The sequence below is a fragment of the Lepisma saccharinum genome, chromosome 18 (genome assembly GCF_977018435.1).
Source record: "Lepisma saccharinum chromosome 18, izLepSacc3.1, whole genome shotgun sequence".
Taxonomy (NCBI): Eukaryota; Metazoa; Arthropoda; class Insecta; order Zygentoma; family Lepismatidae; genus Lepisma; species Lepisma saccharinum.
Window position 1 is genome coordinate 38,652,967 of NC_139246.1, and position 20,326 is coordinate 38,673,292.

General features: G+C 34.4%; 1 protein-coding gene across 2 annotated transcripts in view; it reads left to right on the plus strand.

The window, feature by feature from the left end:
• The window catches only part of LOC146002528 (calcium/calmodulin-dependent protein kinase kinase 1), a 596,212-nt gene extending 576,126 nt beyond the window's left edge, over positions 1-20,086 (plus strand). For both annotated transcript variants that reach the window (XM_083140440.1, XM_083140441.1), the window contains 4 exons: positions 371-570; positions 5,364-5,579; positions 11,489-11,745; positions 17,048-20,086. In XM_083140440.1, coding sequence (XP_082996566.1) covers positions 371-570; positions 5,364-5,579; positions 11,489-11,745; positions 17,048-17,132 — 758 coding nt within the window. In that variant the 3' untranslated portion in view covers positions 17,133-20,086. The remainder of the gene's footprint in view (positions 1-370; positions 571-5,363; positions 5,580-11,488; positions 11,746-17,047) is intronic.
• Positions 20,087-20,326: the final 240 nt, after the last annotated feature.

The window sequence follows — 20,326 nt, forward strand, 5'->3', positions numbered from 1 at the left end:
TGTTTTCTCCTTTCTACAAAGCTGTGAAATTAGTTCACTTGCCCAAATCTAATCTCAACATTTTAATATTTCTGTATCCCCTTAAGCAAGAATTTTTTTAGATCTATCTCTTTGCAAAGTGGCAATAATATTAATTTATTAGGGTGTCACTACCTTCACAGGATGCCCCAATGTTTACTCATTTAAATTTTCTCTCTTTTTTTAAAAAAAAAAAAAACTTGTTCTCTCATTTGGTACCATATCATTTTCCCACTGCCCAGGCTCTATTTATAGCATACATACAGTAGAAATATCTGATCGTGTGTAACAGAACATAAAGATAGTTCATAACATATTTGTCTGATACATATATTTTTTCTCCATATTCCAGTACATTACCAAAGAATAATTCACAGAGATATCAAACCATCAAACCTTTTGCTTGGAGAAAACGGCCATGTGCAGATCGCCGACTTCGGGGTGTGCAATGAATTCGACGGAAATGATGCCTTCCTTTCAAACACTGCTGGGACACCTGCGTTCATGGCTCCGGAAGCACTGAAGAACCCTCACAATAAGTACAGTGGAAAGGTAAGAATCATGTTGATAATTTGCACTTTGTCTGTGTAGCCACACACGCAATATGTGATTTAGTAGTACTGAATAATACTAAAAATATTTCAGTTTTAATGGTTAGAGAAGTAGTATATCAATGATTTGATATAGTACACAAAATTTTAATGAAATTTCTGATTGATTCTACAATTGAAAGCAATTGGTTCCAATATATGCAACCTTACAATTGGATACAATTCAACAATTGGAAATTGTCCTGCATTTCCAATTGGTTTTTGTTGAGATTCTGATTGAACTCAATTCAATCCAATTGAAATTTCACGTTGAACCAATGGACATTTTCATCTGGGCATATACATAAGATAAAAAATGTGTGTTGTAGAAAGAATGTTTCTCGTTCAGTGAACAAAATTGTTTATTATGTGGCTCAATCTTATTTTCTGTTCATTCAGCTGTTGTATTTGGTACATGAGACTAATGCTAGAAGTCACTCAAGAATGTTGCTACATGTTGAACAAATAGCTATAGAGTGAGGTAATGTACCATCAGTTCACTTAATTGTTTCACGGTTTGTAAGAGTTACTATCCAAAGGTTGATAGATCTGTGGTTGTATCTCCCCTTTAAAAACAAAACAACATTGGAGACATGTAAAGATGGCAAAATGTAGTGTGTGTGGAACTATGAGGAAATACTGTGTTGAATCCAAAGTGTCAACCTCTCTTCCATGTAATGTACACTGGTAATTCCAGTTATGCAGGCTAGAATGACTTTGGAGACTGAAACTGAAGCAAGAATAATAATTTGATGTGTTTTTGTTCTTGTCTGTATACAACATTAGCCTTTTGTGTATGCATCAGCCACTAGTGTATGCAGGAGATAGCTTAGCTCTTCCCGAAATTTTGAGAAAATATAAATTTTCAAATGAAAACACTAAAAGAACTGAGGGGAAAACAAAATGGTAAATGCAAACTTCCATTAAAATGACCACCATTACAATTTTTGTTTTTGAACAATTTTTTGAAATATTTTAGCATTATTCTTAATTGTATTCACATCATCCCCCAGTAAGTCTACATCATCTGCATATGCTAACAACTGAGTCACACCATTTAATTTTAGTCCTTCTTTAGTTTCTTTTACCTTCCTAACAGCATATTCTAAGGCAAAATTAAAGAGCAATGGAGATAATGCATCTCCTTGTTTTAACCCATCATGAATTGTAAATTTGTCAGACATATTAATACCCACACGAATTTTACTTTCTGTTTCACTGGTGCATATTTTTATCATACTAACAAGCTTCTAAGGTATTCCAAACTCTACTAATATATTATATAATTTATCTCTTATGACCGAATCATATGCTTTTTTGAAATCAATGAATAGCTGATGGATATTTTGATTATATTCCCACTTTTTTTCAAGTGTCTGTCTGATGTGAAAAATTTGATCTGTAGTTGATCTGTTACGTTTAAATCCACATTGATAATCACCTATAATTTCATTAGCATATGGGGTTAGTCTTGTTAAAAGAATGTTAGATAATATTTTATATGTTGTTGGGAGTAGAGAAATTCCACGGTAATTATTGCAGTTCATTTTATCACCTTTTTTAAACACAGGAACAATTATGGATTCTTTCCACTGTTGAGGGATTTCTTCTTTATTCCATATTAAACAAATTAATTTATGAATTTTACATATTAATGAATTTCCACCATATTTAATTAACTCAGCTGGTATTAAATCAATGCCAGGTGCTTTGTTATTCTTTAGCCTTTTAATAGCATCTTTAACTTCCGTCAAGTTAGGTTCTGGAACTAAAGGTGGTTCTGCTGTGTGGACTTCATTTACTTCTGATTTATCTCCTACATGAACATTTAAAAGGTCATTAAAGTAGTTCTTCCATCTATTTAGAATATCGCTTGGGTCAGCTAGAAAATCACCGTCTTTATCTTTTATCAAGTTTACTTTAGGTTGCCACCCCTTTCTAAACTCATTTACACCTTTATATAAATCTCTGATATTTTTGGTTTTGCTGTTTGTTATGCTCTCTATATAGGGACCTTATTTTTCACCATCAAAGCAAAACCAAGAAGCTTTAATCATTGCCTAAAATTTGTTATATGTAGATAAAGTAACATTTTAAAACACATTTTTCATTCATACTAAGTAAAATTAACATTTTACATAATTTATTTTAGTATTTCTCATGAATTTTAACATATTTTGCACATGTTCTGTGAAGAAGACCATTAAAATAGTACATATTTATTGCTCAGTGATTTTAAAGTTTTCATAACTTTCCTGCAAGAGTAGTATTTTATAAATACAGTAATCTCAATTAACATGTATATTGACACATACATTGCAAGGTGCTATATCAATACTATTTTCCCAATACAATTTCTCCACAAACTACATCGAAAGTTGGACCCCACCTGAAAATAAATCCTGATTATGACACTGTGCACAAATATTTAAATTTCATGTTGTATTTGCTTTGGAGAGGGGACAAAGCTGCATGTATCATAGACATTGATGAAAATGTCATGATAATAGAAAAGAGGAGCGTTTCCAGCAAGTGAACTCTAGCCACCAAGCAATATCTCTTACTTCCCCTGAATAGCCTAGTCTAATAAACATATTTAACATGATGGTCAAGCATGTATAGTAGAGATAGAAACATGCACAGTTAGAAACATAGAAACAGTTCCCCAAGAAAATGTCTTGATTGATGCCATTGTTTTTGAAAACCAAATGATGATAATAATGTGCATGCACATTAAATCAAGTAATTAACACACATAAAAATGTCTAATTAACAATGTTTAAATTTGATGAACTCCTCAGATAAAGATGTGAATGAGCAGAATTGTGCCTGATGCCATACAGCATGAATGAGGTAATTGAACTGCACTCTGATGTTAATTTTGTAAAAGAAATTTACCTATTAAATATGTCAGTTTATTTGATTAAGAATGTGGAGTACACCTTGTATGCATTGCAGTCATTTAATGATGCAATCTAGTCAGGTGAATGTAATTTTTCATGTATTGTGGGTCAGATTCTTTGTTTACCCTAATATGCAGTGGCGTCGCATGCGGTTCACATACGAGTGTTCACAATAATGTTTTTGTACTGAATGCAGATTTACTCCTCTCCCTTGTTGATTGATTGATTGATTTAGTTTATTTTACTTTGCGTTTTGTGCCTCTTGGCTAATTTGCGAAGATGGGGATGAGTGATGAAATGATGAAATTGATGAATGGACATTCACAAACAACCAAGTCCGACCGGGATTCGAACGCGGGACCCTAGGCGTCGCAGCGCGATGTGCTAACCACTCGGCCACAGGGTCGGGCTCCTCTCCCTTGTAACTTCATATTCAATTGAAAAAGTGAGAATAACAGTTCAATTTATTTTCAACAATTTCCCCCCAAAATCACGCTACATTTGAAGTAATGCAAGAAGGACCTAGGGGAAATTGTCCCTCTCCCCCTCAAAATCTGCCAGGTTTAGTGTATTGTCGCTAAAGTTTGCAGCTATGTAGCACAGACCTTTTCGAGTCCTCCTAGACATGCCTTGTATATGCTACACTCTGGTGCCGAATGTAAGAAGTATTGTCGCTTGCATCAGTGTTCGCTCAGCGAAGTGAACATCTTCGGGGTATAGTGGCCAACAGCCCCTTGGCTGTCAGCTCTATGCAATACGCACAGCAATTGTGTTCAACGCCCTCTGTGGAACACCGTGGGGGGTCAGTGTTACCAACTATCTAAAAAAAAAAGTTATCAGACGTGAAAGAAGTCGTGTCAGAGTAAATTTTGTGTATAAACTCGTACATCAAACATAGTATTTTCTCGAATAAAAATATACGTATGTGTGCATTTTAATATGTACGTAATTTAAGATACATGAGTGTTCACGTGCTCATGCGAACATTATCAGGCGACGTGCCTGCTAATATGTTGCTGTTTTTGCATGTATAAAGGAAGAACAACATGTCAATTTGTGACTGAAGCAGCATATTTTTTGATTTTCTATAAGTGTGCTAATCACGATGAAGCTACAGAGTTAAAAACATGTTCATGTATTTGAAAGAGTTTTGTATAGGAAAGTTTTTCTAAGTTACAAATTTCGCATGCTTTACTAGAGATTTAGTTTAGTTGTTTTATATGAGTTTTCCATTGCATTTACAGTTGTATAGATAAGAATTTTTCATAAGCAATATATTGAAAACAATAAAATACTTTCCAATAGAAACCAATTCATTACAATTTACCAATCGGTTCTGATAGGTTAATCAGTTCCAATAGACCAATTGGTTCCGATAGAATGTGTTATATTATAGAAACTTTAGATTCATATCTTTAATTCTGGTTTATCACTGTTACAATACATCTCCTGTGTGTGCCAAATTAGAATGTAACATACAGCTCCATTATGGGCACCATCAATGTCATTAGTGTTTCAAATGTAACCGATCCCTTTGCGCTAACACACACAGAGACAACTCCATACAGGTAAAACCAGGGCTGGCTCAGTAGATCAAATGGTAGACCAATGGCAAGAAACCAAGGTGTGATTGAACTTGCATTTTTTCATTAAATTTCTACGTGATAGAATATCTACTTAAATATAACATGTTTTGCACTAGGAAGATACAAAAGCAACAGTAAGAGTAGATTGACAATGCGTCAGCCAATAAAATCAGGTGTTCGCCCCGTCACACAACAGTTTTATTATTTTGCAATATTCTATATTAATATGAGTTGTGCAATAGTTGACACATGTGTCTCCTTTACAGGCCTCTGATGTGTGGTCGATGGGTGTCACCCTCTATGCATTTGTGTATGGGCAAGTTCCTTTCCATGATGAGAACATCCTAGCGCTGTATTCTAAGATTCAGAACCAGGAGCTTCAGTTTCCGGAGAAGGCAGATGTCAGTGAGGAGTTGCGGGACCTGATCAGCCGGATGTTGCAGAAGGATCCCAGTCAACGCATAACGCTACCTGAGATAAAGGTATGTTGGTTTTCATCTTTTTTTTTTTAATTCTAAAATGCCAAATAATTAACATGGCTTAAAAGTTGATGAGCTAAAACTTCTCGAAAAAATAACTTTTTATGCTGTCTTAAAATGACAAAAAAAACATAATTTTAAAAAATGATGCATAAAAAAATTCTAAAATATTTATTCTATTAAAATCTAAACTTGATCTTTTGATATACGTAGCACATATTTGTGAAAGTGTTTTAAGTAGTTCATGCATTAAGAGTATTTGAGAATAAAATTGTTAGGAAAATATTTGGACCTAAAAGGGATGAGGAGACAAGTGAGTGGAGAAGGTTACATAATGTAGAACTGCATAATTTGTATTCCTGTCCAGATATTATTAGAATAATTAAATTAGAAGACTTAGGTGGGCATGCCATGTGTCACAAATGGGAGAGGAAAGAGGAATTTACAGGATTCTTGCTGGGAAGCCTGATGGTAAGAGACCTGTAGGAATGCCAAGATGAAGATGGAGGGATAACTTTAAGATGGACCTAAAGGAAATCGGTAAGGATGGAAAAGATTGGATTGATCTTGCCCAGGATAAGGGCAGATGGAAAGCTTGTGTTGCTGCAGCCATAAACCTTCGGGTTTAAGAAGTATATATAGAGAGAGAGACTTTAAGTAGTTCAACACTTCCAGATTTTTGGTGGTTAATACTGTTGAAGTTCCTGTTTTTTTGTTGTCTGCAAACAGGCACAGCCTGGCTGGCGATAGTCAACTCAGGCCGACGTCCATGGTGGAGAGGTTAGCATAGCATGCTATGACACCAGAAGTTCCAGGTTCAAATCCCTGCCTGGGCATGGGCGTTCTTTGGGAGTGTCCACCAATTTCATCATTCATCCTCATCTTCACAATTAGCGAAGTAAAGTAAAAAACCAAATCAATCTATCAATCGATAGTCAACCAGGGAATGTGGATGTGAGAGAGATGCCACTCAATTGGGCTGTCTCCTACACCAAACTCCTTTTACATCAAACACAAAAAAACTGGTTGCATACATACATCTATGCACTTAAATCCCTGAAGATGGGAGTAATGTTAGATAGATAGTTTTATTCACCTTTAGAATGAGTACATTCATGGTTGTCATTGAATAACATTTCACTAGAGATTTTTTTCTTATGGATTAAAATGATGTACAAAGTATACTACTTCACGGGATGAATTGCAAGTCACTACATACTACAATACAATATCTACATACAATACATAGAATGAAACATAATACAACACAATGATGAATAGTACAGAAAATTATTGAGTGAATGCAGAAGAATACACATAATAATAATACAGATATATCAAATTTGTAAATATAGAAATGTTGTGTACACTTAAATGTGTATATATACACATTGCAAGTAGGCAATGGAATTTTTTTCATTTGTTACTTATCAAAAATTCATCCACATTGTAATACATATTCTCCAAGAGAAATTCCTTGACATGATTTCTATGTGTTTTTTTCTTCATTTTCTTGAATACATTGGTATTTAATTGTATAGTTTTAATCCTGTGTGGTCAATAGTATTTTTTGTTAATTGTAATCTTATGGTTTCTAAATTAAACTTGTTTGGTGTTGTGTTCATGGAAGTTGTAATTTTGGTTAAATAAGTGTGCATGCTTGTGTATGAATGAAACTGTTTCTAAAATATATAAGCAAGGCACTGGTAATATATGAAGATGTTTAAAAATTAGTTTATTAGGTGCTCTAGGAGCTTCTTTCATTATTATTTGGCAATTTTTTTCTGGAGTTTGAAAATAGTTTATACTTTTGATGATAGTCCCCTAAATGGTATCCCATATGTTATTCTTGAAATAATTATTGCATGGTTCAAAGTTTTCATCATATCTTTTGCTAGGATATTCCTCAGGATTTGGAACATGTAACAATATGAGCTCAACCTTTCGGATATTGTATATATATGTATATCCCACAATAGATTTGCATCAATCCATAAACTTAAAATTTACTCTCTGGAATTTCTTCTATTTATTTTCCATTGTAAAGGACAAGTAGTTTCTCTTCTGAAGTTCTATTAGAATTAAAATTTACTTGGAAAGTTTTTGTTTCATTAATATAAAAGTGATTGTGATTCATCCAGTCGGCCAATCTTTTCATTGTTTCATTGTTATGCATATTGCAGCCATGTCATAAAATATTTGTGTCATCTGCATAGAGAACTGTATCTGTTGGTTTTAGATAGTCTGGTAGAGTATTGATATAAATGAGGAAGAGAATCGGTCCCAATATTGATCCCTGGAATACTCCGTGCATAATGAGTTCAAATTTGGATTTTTCTGGAGAACACATCCAGAACCGCTAATATCCAGAGACAATCTCTTCCAGGCATTCTTAGTTTAAGTATATTGGAGAGGTGAAACAACCCCACACACCCCTCTGTCCTCCACTGTAATCTACCCATGGCATGTGCAGAGTCATTCTAGATTATACTTTTAGTGGCAGTACATCTGTCAAGCAGCTATTTACATATTATGATACAGTTGCTCCCAGATGTAAGGAGAAATAGCATCGAATTTTAGCTTATGTTACTGTAGTAGATTTTCAGTAATCAGGAAAGTACCGATTGATTTTGAACATTGATTGTAATACATGAAACAGATGGACTTGTCAAGATTTATCACGCTTGCAGTTCGAATGTTGTAAGTCCTTGGGTGCACCAGTATTCACTGCATTGCATCCCTTCTTTCTGACAAATCGATACATATTCATATATTTTTATTGTTGTTCATAACTAGGCTTACCATATTTTTTTGGGTCCAACCCAGGACCATGTTCATGATCAACTCATTACTGCTGAATTTTAGTTTTCCTTACAAAAATAAATTGAAATTATTTAAAAGCCTTAACATTTTATTGGAACATTAAACTATAAATTGTACAAGAAAAAATATTAACATTATTTTCTAAAATCTCTTATGTTTGTTGAAGCAGTAGCATTAATAGCACTCCTATGTTTAACTGTTTTCACTTGGTCTTCAATATCACCTCTTCCTTTATGTGCAAGAGAAAATACTCCATTACGGAGTGTACATTGCACATGTTCACTGTCACTGTTGTTACACAGTTTCAATAATTTGTATTCCTGCTGCAGGTTAACGTTAAATACACACTTTCAGCTGCCCATTGCCAAATGCAAAGCCCTTGTAAATAGTTATAATTATCAAAAACGTGTATACGAGTTACTTCACACACTTGCAATACAACCAAGATGCTCATGGAAGTATGGAAACGGAACCGTTTGGAAGTCGATTTCTCGAAGAAAGAAAAGAATCGATCCTTACCGGTCATAAATTCTGGTCGTCAATATTCAATACTGGTAGATATTTTCATGTTCAGATTCTCAAAATCCCGGACATCACCCCGGACAGCACTAAAAAACAAGGACTGTCTGGGCTAATCCCGGATGTATGGTAAGCCTATTCATAACATACATGCATCGCTGGAAAGCCTCTTTTGGGATTGCGTGCAGCTGGTCCGTCGCATTTTGCATGATGTCTTCTCTGGACAGAAATCTGGTTCCTTTCAGGGGCATTTTCAGGTTGGGGATAAGCCAGAAATCACATGGAGCTATGTCGGGAGAGTAGGGGGACTGACGAAACACAGGTGTGCTGCGTTTCCAGGAAAGTCTGTATCAAATGTGAAGAATGGGTGAGTGCATTATCGGGATGGAGGTGCCAGTTGCCCGTTGCCCACAGGTCTGGCCGTTTTCATCTCACAGCATCACGAAGACAATGCAGAACCTCTTGGTAGTACTCCTTGGTGATGGTTGTACCCTGTATGATCCTGCATCACGAGGGTCCTCAATTGGTCAATGACGATCTCATTTATGGATGTTGAGGGCCTACTAGAATGTGCTTCACTCTCCACTGACATGCGGCCATCTTTATCTGTGTAGTGCCCATTGCTTCATTCCCGAAACCCTGTCGAATCTTGCGGATCGTTTCCATTTGGGATTCTCCAAGCTTGACACAAAATTTAATGCAGTAGCGTTGTTCAAGTTTTTCAGTCATTTTGTCAAAAACGAAATTCCGACGCCGCTCACTTACACCAACTCACTCATCGGCCATGTGCCGGCGAGTGACTGCTTCTGCAGGCTGTAAAAAAAATGCACATTAGGATCACCTACATACGTGCATCAAACCACGCCTCCCAAACTACATTTGTTTATGCCAAAACAATTAAGCTTGCATACGTTTTGAACAAACCTCGTATGTATACTTTTTAACATGACTTAGCACTGTATTTGGTGTGTTGTGTACAGTATTTAACTATAAAGTATTAATATTGCATCTCAAGATATTGACTAAGATATAGCCTGGATGGATTAGTAATAATTTTTTTAATGAAATTTCAGATATTGACAAAATTTTTTGTAATACAGTGGAACTCTCCATGGTTTTATTATGCAAATCCTCATGGTCCCAATAGTGTAAAATCTTCCCAATTGTTTGCATTTTTCCACATTTTAAATTTTCCCATCTTGATTCCCTGAAAAACTTAAAATTTATTAACAAATATTTATTCCTAGCTCAGTGCTCAGTTTTCGATCTCCATACTGAAATTCCTTGTTTCTAGTCTCAGGCTGGCTATGGGTGTCTTGTGCCTTGTGGGTATCCCTGCATCAATATCATATATTCATCATTCATTCTCATCACTGTAACATAACATAACCTGTGGCTCTACAGCCCTGGAAGGGCTTTAGCCTATCTCCCAACTTCCAGTCTCCCTCCCACAAATCTACCTAGAGGTGTGGAGATCTTCAACCGGTAATGGGGTCAGCACATCGAACCCTCAGTCAGTATAGGAGATATCCCAGATTGGGTTACGCTTCTCACTCGTAGCTCCTGAATTTCTTCAGCATGGTGGGTGGCCACCGGTCCTATACATAGGCAGAAAACCCAGAGATTGAAGACAGGTGGACTCGAACCCATGCCATCCCACAGTTGGAATCCAAAGCACAGCACCTTAGACTGCACAGCCATGGAGGGAGAACTCTCATCACTGTGATTTGAGAAAAGTAGCAGAAATGGCATGCAAAATAATAAAATAAAACAAACATTTACTTACGTTGTGAGTGACCACAGGACTTGTACTTCAAAAACTTTGCTACACTGGAGAAATGTGCTTAGCCTTGTAAGATTGAAGAAAATTCACAGAAAATATATTGATGGTTTATCTTTTACATTCTTGGTTTATTCTATTTAATCAAGTTTATTATTTTTTCTTGTTCTTGAAAGAAGATAGAGCACAACACAAATATTTGATCATTAAAAAACAAGCACTTTTTAGGACCTTTTTAAAAATTTTAACTTACATTGGCGATAAAAATCATGATATATATTTTTATCATTACAAAAACAAAGTCTCTTGACGGGCCTGCTGTGCCATAAAATTTAGATTGAATTTGAATTTTCTTTTCTCACATAGACCCTTGATTAAAAGGGTATGGAAAACATCAAGATGCAAAATAGTATTTAGTCATTACATCATTATAACAAAAGAAGTAGAAACATTGTGTAGTGCGTTGGTATTACATCATTACACCAAAGTAAAAATATAAAAATACATCATTCCATTACACTACAATAAGAATAAAAACACATTGGCATTGCATCATTAAAAGAAATAATAAAAATAAAAAAAAACATATTGTTCACTACATTGGCCTTGCGTCATTAAAATAAGAATAAAAGTAAAAGAAAAAACACATTGTTTATTACGTTGGAATTTCAGCTTAACAGTGTAGTTCCATATTTAGTTTAACTTTTCCTTACTAGTTATAATGTCATCTTTGTATATTGTTGTTTCATAAGGCTCACTTAACCACTAATTTAATCTCCTTTGCAAACAGCGGCATCCATGGGTCACGGCGTATGATACTAGTCCACTCCCTTCCGAGGAGGAGAACTGTGTGTTGATAGAAGTGACAGATGAAGATGTGTTGCAGGTGATACGTTCCATTCCAAAGTTGGACACTTTGATCCTTGTGAAGTCTATGCTCAAGAAACGAACGTTCCGCAACCCTCTTCACAGTGCAAATATGGATCATTTTCAGAGAAACGGGAGGTCCCACTCGGCACCTGGATCTTACGAATGGCTGTTGGACAGGTGAGCATGACTATAGTTTCATGTAAGGATAAATGTTTTCATTGTGTTAATGTTGTAGTCTTATTGACACTGACATTTTGCCATATTATGTTGTTAATTCAAGTTTCGTAAAATAACAAAATAAGTAGCTTTTATTTATGTATTGTGACATAAGCTGATTTAGATTTTTTTTCCTGGGAGGAGCACAGCATATGCTGCAAGCATATAAAACATAACTTTGGAAATATAATGTGAAGATTTTCTAGACATTAAATAAATAAATAAGAGAGAGAGAGAGAGAGAGATAGATAGATAGATAGATAGATCATATATATATATATATATCTTATGCTATATATGTTCAACTACCATTTTAAACATGAAATAAATAACTCCCTAATCACGCAAACTGTGTATTGTTAATGAAAATTGAATCAGAAAGGCTTGCCATTACATACCCCAGTAGTTACACAACCATCTGTATCCATTTGTATGGTCACTTTTTTAAAATCACATCAGGTAGATGTTGTCCGTTGCGATTGTAACACTCGCAGACTCTGTGATTGAGGGATTCCATCACACGCACAAGCATATCTCCCGGAATTGCACGCACTTCTTCCTGAATTCTTTGTTTTAAGGTGGCGATGTCTGGTACTTGTGTTGAGAATACCTTGCTCTTCAAATATCCCCAAAGAAAGTAATCACGCACTAATAGATCTGGTGAGCTGGAAGGCCAGTTAATGTTTTCCAAATCAGCAGATCACATGGTTTCCGAAAACACTCCGCAAAGTAGCCATGGACTGGTGAGCCATGTGTGTTCTAGCTCTATTTTGCTGCATGTGGACCCTGGCGAGATCAACATTTAACTGCCAAAGATGTGGAATCATGAAGTGTTCCAGCATATGCATGTATCGCTCTGAAGTTACTGCACAGCCATGCTCATCCTCGAAGAAATACAGCCCTACGATCCCGAAAGTTGTGATGGCACACCACACTGTAACTCTCTCACTGTGAGGGAGCTTTTGATGCAACTGTTGTGGATTTTGATTACTCCAATATCGCATGGTTTATTTGTTCACAGCACCACACAGCTCAAAATAAGCTTCATCAGACATCATCAAATTGTGCAACAAATTCCTTTCTTGGTTTTGTAACCATACATAGTCTACACAGAACTGTTTCCTTAACTCACAATGACATGCTGACAATTCCTGAACAACATGTATCTTGTATGGGTGATAATGGAGATTGTCATGCAAAATACGCAGCACCGATCGCACTGACATTTGCAGAAAAGAGACATGCTTCTTCGCAGATCGTCTTGGATTCTGGTCGATAGATCATCTTACCCTCTAAATGTTTTCAGGAGTTCGAACAGTTATTTCACGTCGACCAGGTTTACTGTCGGTTACACAAGCGGTTTGTCTTAACTTATCAATCCATTTCTTTATTGTGTGTTGATCAAGAACACGACCGTGACGGCCTACTTGAAAATGTTGCCTGAATTTCCTCTGTGTAACTACGACACTTTCACTGTTTTTGAAATACGTTTCCACAGTAAATGCATGGTGAGCTGCTGACCAACGCTCCATCTTGAAACAAATGGTGTAGAATGGTACAACAACTGGCAAAGGTGAATACAATCCTAATTGCAGGGCCGGCAGAGATACCAACCTCAGAAAATGGTAGTTGAACTCTGCCCAACCCTGTATAATAGACTATTCACAAGACAATTGAAGCTCAGGTAGACGATGGAAATTTTCAATATAAACTAGTTATAAACATACATACAATTATGTATGAATAAATTAAATATCTTCTTGCTATAAAGTTTCAGAAGTGATAGAACCATCTGTAAATACATTTGCATAGTTATTTTAGCAGTTGATTTCTTAATAGTTTGTCAAAGTGGAATTTCTAAATGTGGGATTTTTGCTCAAGCCTTTGGAATAGGTTGGGAAACATAACATAAATTATCCTAGCTAAGGGGATTATTCCCTGCACTTCAAATACTATATTCAAAGCATATATTTAAATTGACTGGTCTAGGCACGGCACTCTCCCAAAATTCTGCCAAATTATACTACTCTACAATGCAATTTTTACACAAACAAAAGTACCTTCTTTATTTATTTTGTGCATGGTAACACATTTTCATGCATATGTAATTGCAAAATAATACAAATGTAATGTTTTATGATATTTTTGGTACTTAGGTATTTATCATGTGTTTCACCACATTTGCCACATAATCTTTAAAGTTCACCCAAAATCATAAATTTTCTATGCGAGTTTAATGTTTGCAATAAGATTTTGGCGAAAGTGTCATTACTGTATTCAGAAAATACTAGTTACCATACACAGTGACGTATATTTGCAAGTTGTTATGTCAGTATTATTTTCCAACACCTTGGTTCTTTATTTTATCAAAAGGTGAACCTTCCACTACATAGCAATCTACACTAACCACAATTAGACATGAAGACATAGCAAAGACATAGCAATAGAGTATGAAAACAATAATAGGGCACAAGGATGAATGAAGCAAGAAGTTTCAATAGTAAGCCTCATAAAAGACAAAGGGATATGAAGGAGAAATTATAAATATAATAAGTGCGCTGAAAGGGGTTGAAATTAATAAAGAAAGTTCAAGGCTTCCTTCTCCAACTTTCCAAGAGAAAGACATAGAAATGTTACACGAAGACATGTTCTTAAGATTGCCTCCTTTCTGTGTATTCCCTTTGGTTTGTGAAACAATGGGAACCTTGCTTCAATGATCATTCACCTCAGTGACCAAAGGCCTTGAGAGGTCGACCATCACCATTCCAGGTTTGAGTCCTGATCTAGGCATTGGTGTTCCTGTGTGAGTGTTCCTTCATCAATATAATCAGATCCTCATTTCCGCTACAGCCAAAAGTGGTAGAAATGGTTTAAAACATGTAAAAATGAGACAAATACAAATTGAGTGCCTTTGTTTTGACTGCTATAATTTGTGTAAACATAACAAATAATGGAGTTTAGCTGAACACACATTATATATTGTACAGGTGATAACTTTCACTTATTAACCCTTCATTGGTCGCGGTCGATGGTCATGCACGGTCTCAGAGACCAGGTTTTTAAAATATACCAAATTAATGGTCTAAAATGTAAAAATCCTCAATTATTATGATTAGATCTTTTCTTTCAACAATTCAGATTCTATAAAACTATAAAAATTGAAATTCTATAAAATTATGAAAAGGTACTCTTCATTAATCGGGCATGGAACGGCATATTGGATTATCAGTGAAAACTAGGTATGCCTAAAGTTGAGCATGGACTCGGACAGCAAGCAGCTTCAACGAACCCACCCTAGCAGCTCGAATATCTTACTAACACTGAAAACAAAATAGTGGGGCAAAGAGGAACTTTAAAAACTCAGGTAGACAGAGAGAGGATGTTGACAAAACAATCATTGATAAATAACAACGTTAAAATCAAACACCCAGAACGAGAGACCATGTGTGACCAACGCAGAGTTAATGAACACCTGAAACATGCTAAAGTATCAGGGTACCTGTTTATTAAATTCAATTAATTTCGGTGAACACTTTCCTCAGACAGAGTTCCTTCCCAACAATGTATCATCCTTGTTTGGAGATGATGACAGTGTTTTAGCAAATGTTTTTAACTTTTTGAGAGGAGTAGGTCTCTTTTGCTATCTTTGAGGAAGTTTTTTTCAAAATATGTCCCTACTTTTTAATGTGTTGTGTTCGTTCTGTGCAAGTCCTTTTACAACTTGCACTTTTAATATTTTTTCAGGGGGCTCTTTTCACCCCTTTCTAACTTTAAAGTAAAAGATATAGATAAGAGAATTTTTCCTCATATACTTGGAAGGATGCAAAATGGCCATATGTGCCCATGCACCCCAAAATTGTAACGCATTCATTCATGCTCATCATCCACGTTGGAACTGGTAGTAATATAGTACTATGTCTAAAGTTCCATAACGTGAACAACTTTCACATTCCTGAAAATATTGTAGTAGAATTTGTATTTAATATATATTATTTTGAATTTTAAAATATTAATATTTATTTTTATATATATTTATATTATTATTTTTATTTATATTAAATAATTAAAACATATTAAGTTTAATAACATTAATTTATATTTAATTTAGTAATATTAATATTTAATTCAAGAATATGATAAATACAATGGAACATCAATTGGGACATTCCATTGTCACAGGTGGAATGCGTGGACTGCATTTTTGGCATTAGTAACTATTCTACTGATAGTTAAGCAACATTTTTTGTACAGTTTCTGTGCAATGAAATATGAAACTTAACACTGTTGATTAAACATAACTACCCTTAAAATACTTTCCCAGATTTTTAGCTATAAGTGAACAATATTGTGTCAAGGGTTGGACAGATGAAACAAGAGATTTATTTTGGTTGTTCTATATGATTTTTCCATTGCATTTACAGTTGTATAGATAAGAGTTTTTCATTAGCGATATATTGAAAACAATTAAATACTTTCCAATAGAAACCAATTGACCAATCGGTTCTGATAGAGTCTCTAAAAACTCTTATTGGCTATCGGAACAACCAATTGGAAAAATTTCCAGCTGCCTCTTCACTTAATAAGAAATTTATTTTAATTTCTGTGAATTGTCAAATGATGAAAAGAAAAATATTGAACCTGAAGAGAGAAAAATTATTTGATTATTCTAATATAGTTTGGAGGGAAATGTAACATGGGTGGAACACAATAGAAAACAAAAGGAAATCGAGAAGTTATAATAAACGAACAATATGTAAAATGCCTACTGCAGTGGAACCTCAATTTTACGTTTCTTAGAGGACCAAGCTGAAAAAATTTAAAATGCGGGAAAATGTAAAATCGAGGAAATTTTTACAGCATTTTGCTCTATTGGGACCATGAATAATGAATGTATAATGCGGGAAAATGTAGAACCGAGGAACGTAAAATCAGTGTTCCACTGTACCTTCAAACTTAATTATGTATAATACTGGCATTTCCATCCAAATGGCAATTTTAGATTGCTCACTCAGAAGATAGGATAAAGTTACAGCATTGCATTTAATTTTTAAAATTGAGGTTCACAGGCACTTTCAAATTGAATGCCCCAATTATATGTGGGGAAAATAATACATCTGGGAAATAATATTAATAATTTGTTATACCAGAACCAGGGAAGCTAGTGTGCAGGAAAAAATGTAAAATCTAGGAATGTAAATCCATGTTCTGTGGTTTAGTATTGGGTGAGATCCAATTTTTTTTTTTTTTTTTTTTTACATATCAGAAAACTCTCATTGGACGTTTCACTACCTGCTCTTCGGGAGATAGCCAATGAGCACAAAGGAGACACATTACAAGAAGAAAGGTGAAGCAAGGAGATGCCATAGGCTGGGATGGAACCGAAGATGCAAGTTGTTTGATTTTATCTTAAGGGCTTTCTTCGGCACATGTGGAAAAATCTCATGTGATACTCTTTAATCCTATTGTGTTGAAGTCTTTACTGTTAATTTCTACTGCTGTTGGTAAACAGTAGGCAATGCATTTTCTGTGGCATTTATACTTATGTGTTACAGAACTCTGTTCTGTAGTTACTTTCAGGGTAATACATATTATCTTTTCATGTTCCTTATGTTTACTGATAAATAGTTGAAAATGTTATATGCAAGAATTCTACGGGGAAGCATTTCTTTAGTGCCATTAAGAACATATTGTATTATATTTTTCTGTAGCAGCTTTGCATTATTTCTGTATGGGTTTGATGATGTTAAGACAATACATATTATTGCAACATAGGGAAGATATGGCAGACCAACAGGAATTATTTTCTTTTACTCAGCAAATGAATGTTAGGTTTGCTTCTTTTTGATATGCATAATGTCTACAAGTACGGTTATACTGGACCAGAATATGTAAGATTTCATGCCAATAATAGGTTCTTGGATACAAGACTGTAGTTGAGGAATATACTTTCCAAACTTAAAAGTGAAAATTTATATTGAGTTCACACACGCACACACTACATAACTTCTTATGTGCTTGTTGTGTGTCATTATGAGAAGAAATGTTGTTTGTTCATTTATTGAACACTTAGCTTATTTCTCTTCCTGGGTGGAAAAAAAGAAACATTGTAAATAAAGAACAAGTCATGATGTAATTACATTACAATTAGCTAGCTAAAATAAAATTGCATTATCATGATATTATCATGAATGCAATTGAGAGGTCGAACAAAATCATTAACGTATAAAGTTAATTTGTAGAGAGGCAAGAATAGAATTAGTGCATGATGATAACTTAAAAATTATTGTGTATCATGAAATATATTTCCAATGCAGTAAATAAGCTTTTGATGACACATATGTTTAATACTTTATACTCACACACACTTACAAGCACAGCAACTGTTCTGTGATAATGCATTTGTTTTGCATAGAGTTGAAAATTTATCAACAGGAGTTATTATGTTCAAATATACTTGTAAGCCAAGCCAGGCAATATATTTTTTTTTAAATTGTAACTTTTTAGTTACTTCCCTCCCAGTAAAACTCTACATAAATCTGTTTTCAGAAATTGTGCAATTGAGTTAAAATTGAAAATTCAAACAATTTCATTCATTTTATCGTTTTTCAATTAATTCTGATAGAATTGTAATTGTCATTCACATATTGATTTGCAAGACGCTGTGAAGTATGAATTTTTCTCGCATACAATCTCATGTTCTGAAGTATCTCCAGAAAACTAAATATATTGTCTGCTGCTCAAATCAACAAGTTGCAAACTGAGACAACACTGAGAATCAAACGTTAAGATCAACATCAGCCAACAATGTACGTACAGTTATTGGTGTTTCAATTAAATGTTAATTTCTTGGATTAAATTTTAGAAACACGATTTTCATATTTATATAGTATTATGGTATTTTTACAGATTGTTATTCCACAAAATGCATTGGTGTTAATAGTTTGTTACATAAATTGTGCTTCAATGCTGTGCTGTATATATAGCTAGTTCAGTATAAATTTTCCTTATTACATAAAGAAGAAACAATATAGGCATCCTTTGTGTAAGTTGTTATACTCAATAGTACCCATTCAAAATAATTATATTCTTTTATTTAGTGTTTACATAAAATTTTGACAATACTTTACCTGCCTGTTACTCTTTTTATCTGTAAAATATGTACAAAATTAAATCATAGTTCTTTTGTATTTGCATAGTTAAGTGTTCAACTTGGCAAAGTACCTTAATTCAAAAGTGTAACATTAAAGAAAAAAACTTAAGAGAATTAGCAATCTTTATAGATAATAGGAATGGGCAGATTAAAATTTTCAGATGTCGGATTCTAATTAATTCTTATATTGAAGATTGGGATATCAGATCTGGAACAAAATGTCCATCCCTAATAATTAATATTAATATAACTGTTCAGATCTTCAATGTGGTAGTTTGTTTTGCTAATAAACTACATTTTCTTCTAATCAGTTTGATGTCAAAACAATTGTGCCAAATTATTGCATCTATTACTCTTTATGTAATATATTATCTTCTCGTGCAATGTGGTTGAATATATATTTTTTCTTCGTGTATTGAACATTTCATAGCTATTGGTTTTGATGAGGGTGTAGCTGTTTTTTTAATGTAAAACTTTAATCAAAATACTTTCACTCCTTAGGACAAAATTCGTCTTCTGTAATTCTGTGCACATGCTGAAAAACATAACTTTTTTATGTCTTAAAAAATAGCCATATAAAACATATAGAGGGGTGGGGAACTTCTTTTTACACATTTTGATCAAATTGGGCCACTAGAATAGCAACAAAGTATGCTATTTTAAGCATATTTATTAAAATCCCCAGTCCATTTTTAATATAGAAATACAATTTTGTACAATCTACATTTCCAGGGTTTACATTATTTTCTGAAAGGGTGTTGAAGTCATTTTTAGATGGGTGTTAAAGAAAGATTTTGCATCGAAGTTGCAACAAAATGGGCTTTTGTTATGAACAATTGTAGGAGAGTGTTGAGAAACTTTGTGAACGGGGAGTTTATTGTGTTATAAATCATTGTTTACAATTGCATTGCAGTAGATCATAATGGATTCCAGTAAAGAAGATTTGGAATTCTGGTTCCAGAATTTGAATCTTGAATCCAAGGTTTGGGATTCAGATATTGGATCCGGACTTTGGATATTGAATCTGGGGTTTTGATATCAATTTCATTAATCGGATCCATGATTCAAATCCCACAAGATTGAGATGTACTTGGATGCAATGAACACCTGAAGTGGAAAATATTAGTGGGAGGGGGTTTAGTAGAGTCTTAGCTGGGCAAATGCTCCAATGGTTTAACATGGTGACATTGAGACAGTTTAGGGAAGCTTTGCAAAACTTTTGTTAGCTGTTTTCAGTTGATGAACTGTACTGCTAATGTTTTATTTTGTTTTTAATAGCAGAGCTGTCTCTCCTGTCTTACCCAAGTAACCAAAACTGGTTGGCTCAATGTTGGGCCAACCGTACTGAAAATGGTTGGCCAACGGTTGGTCCAATGCAAAAACATACCGTTG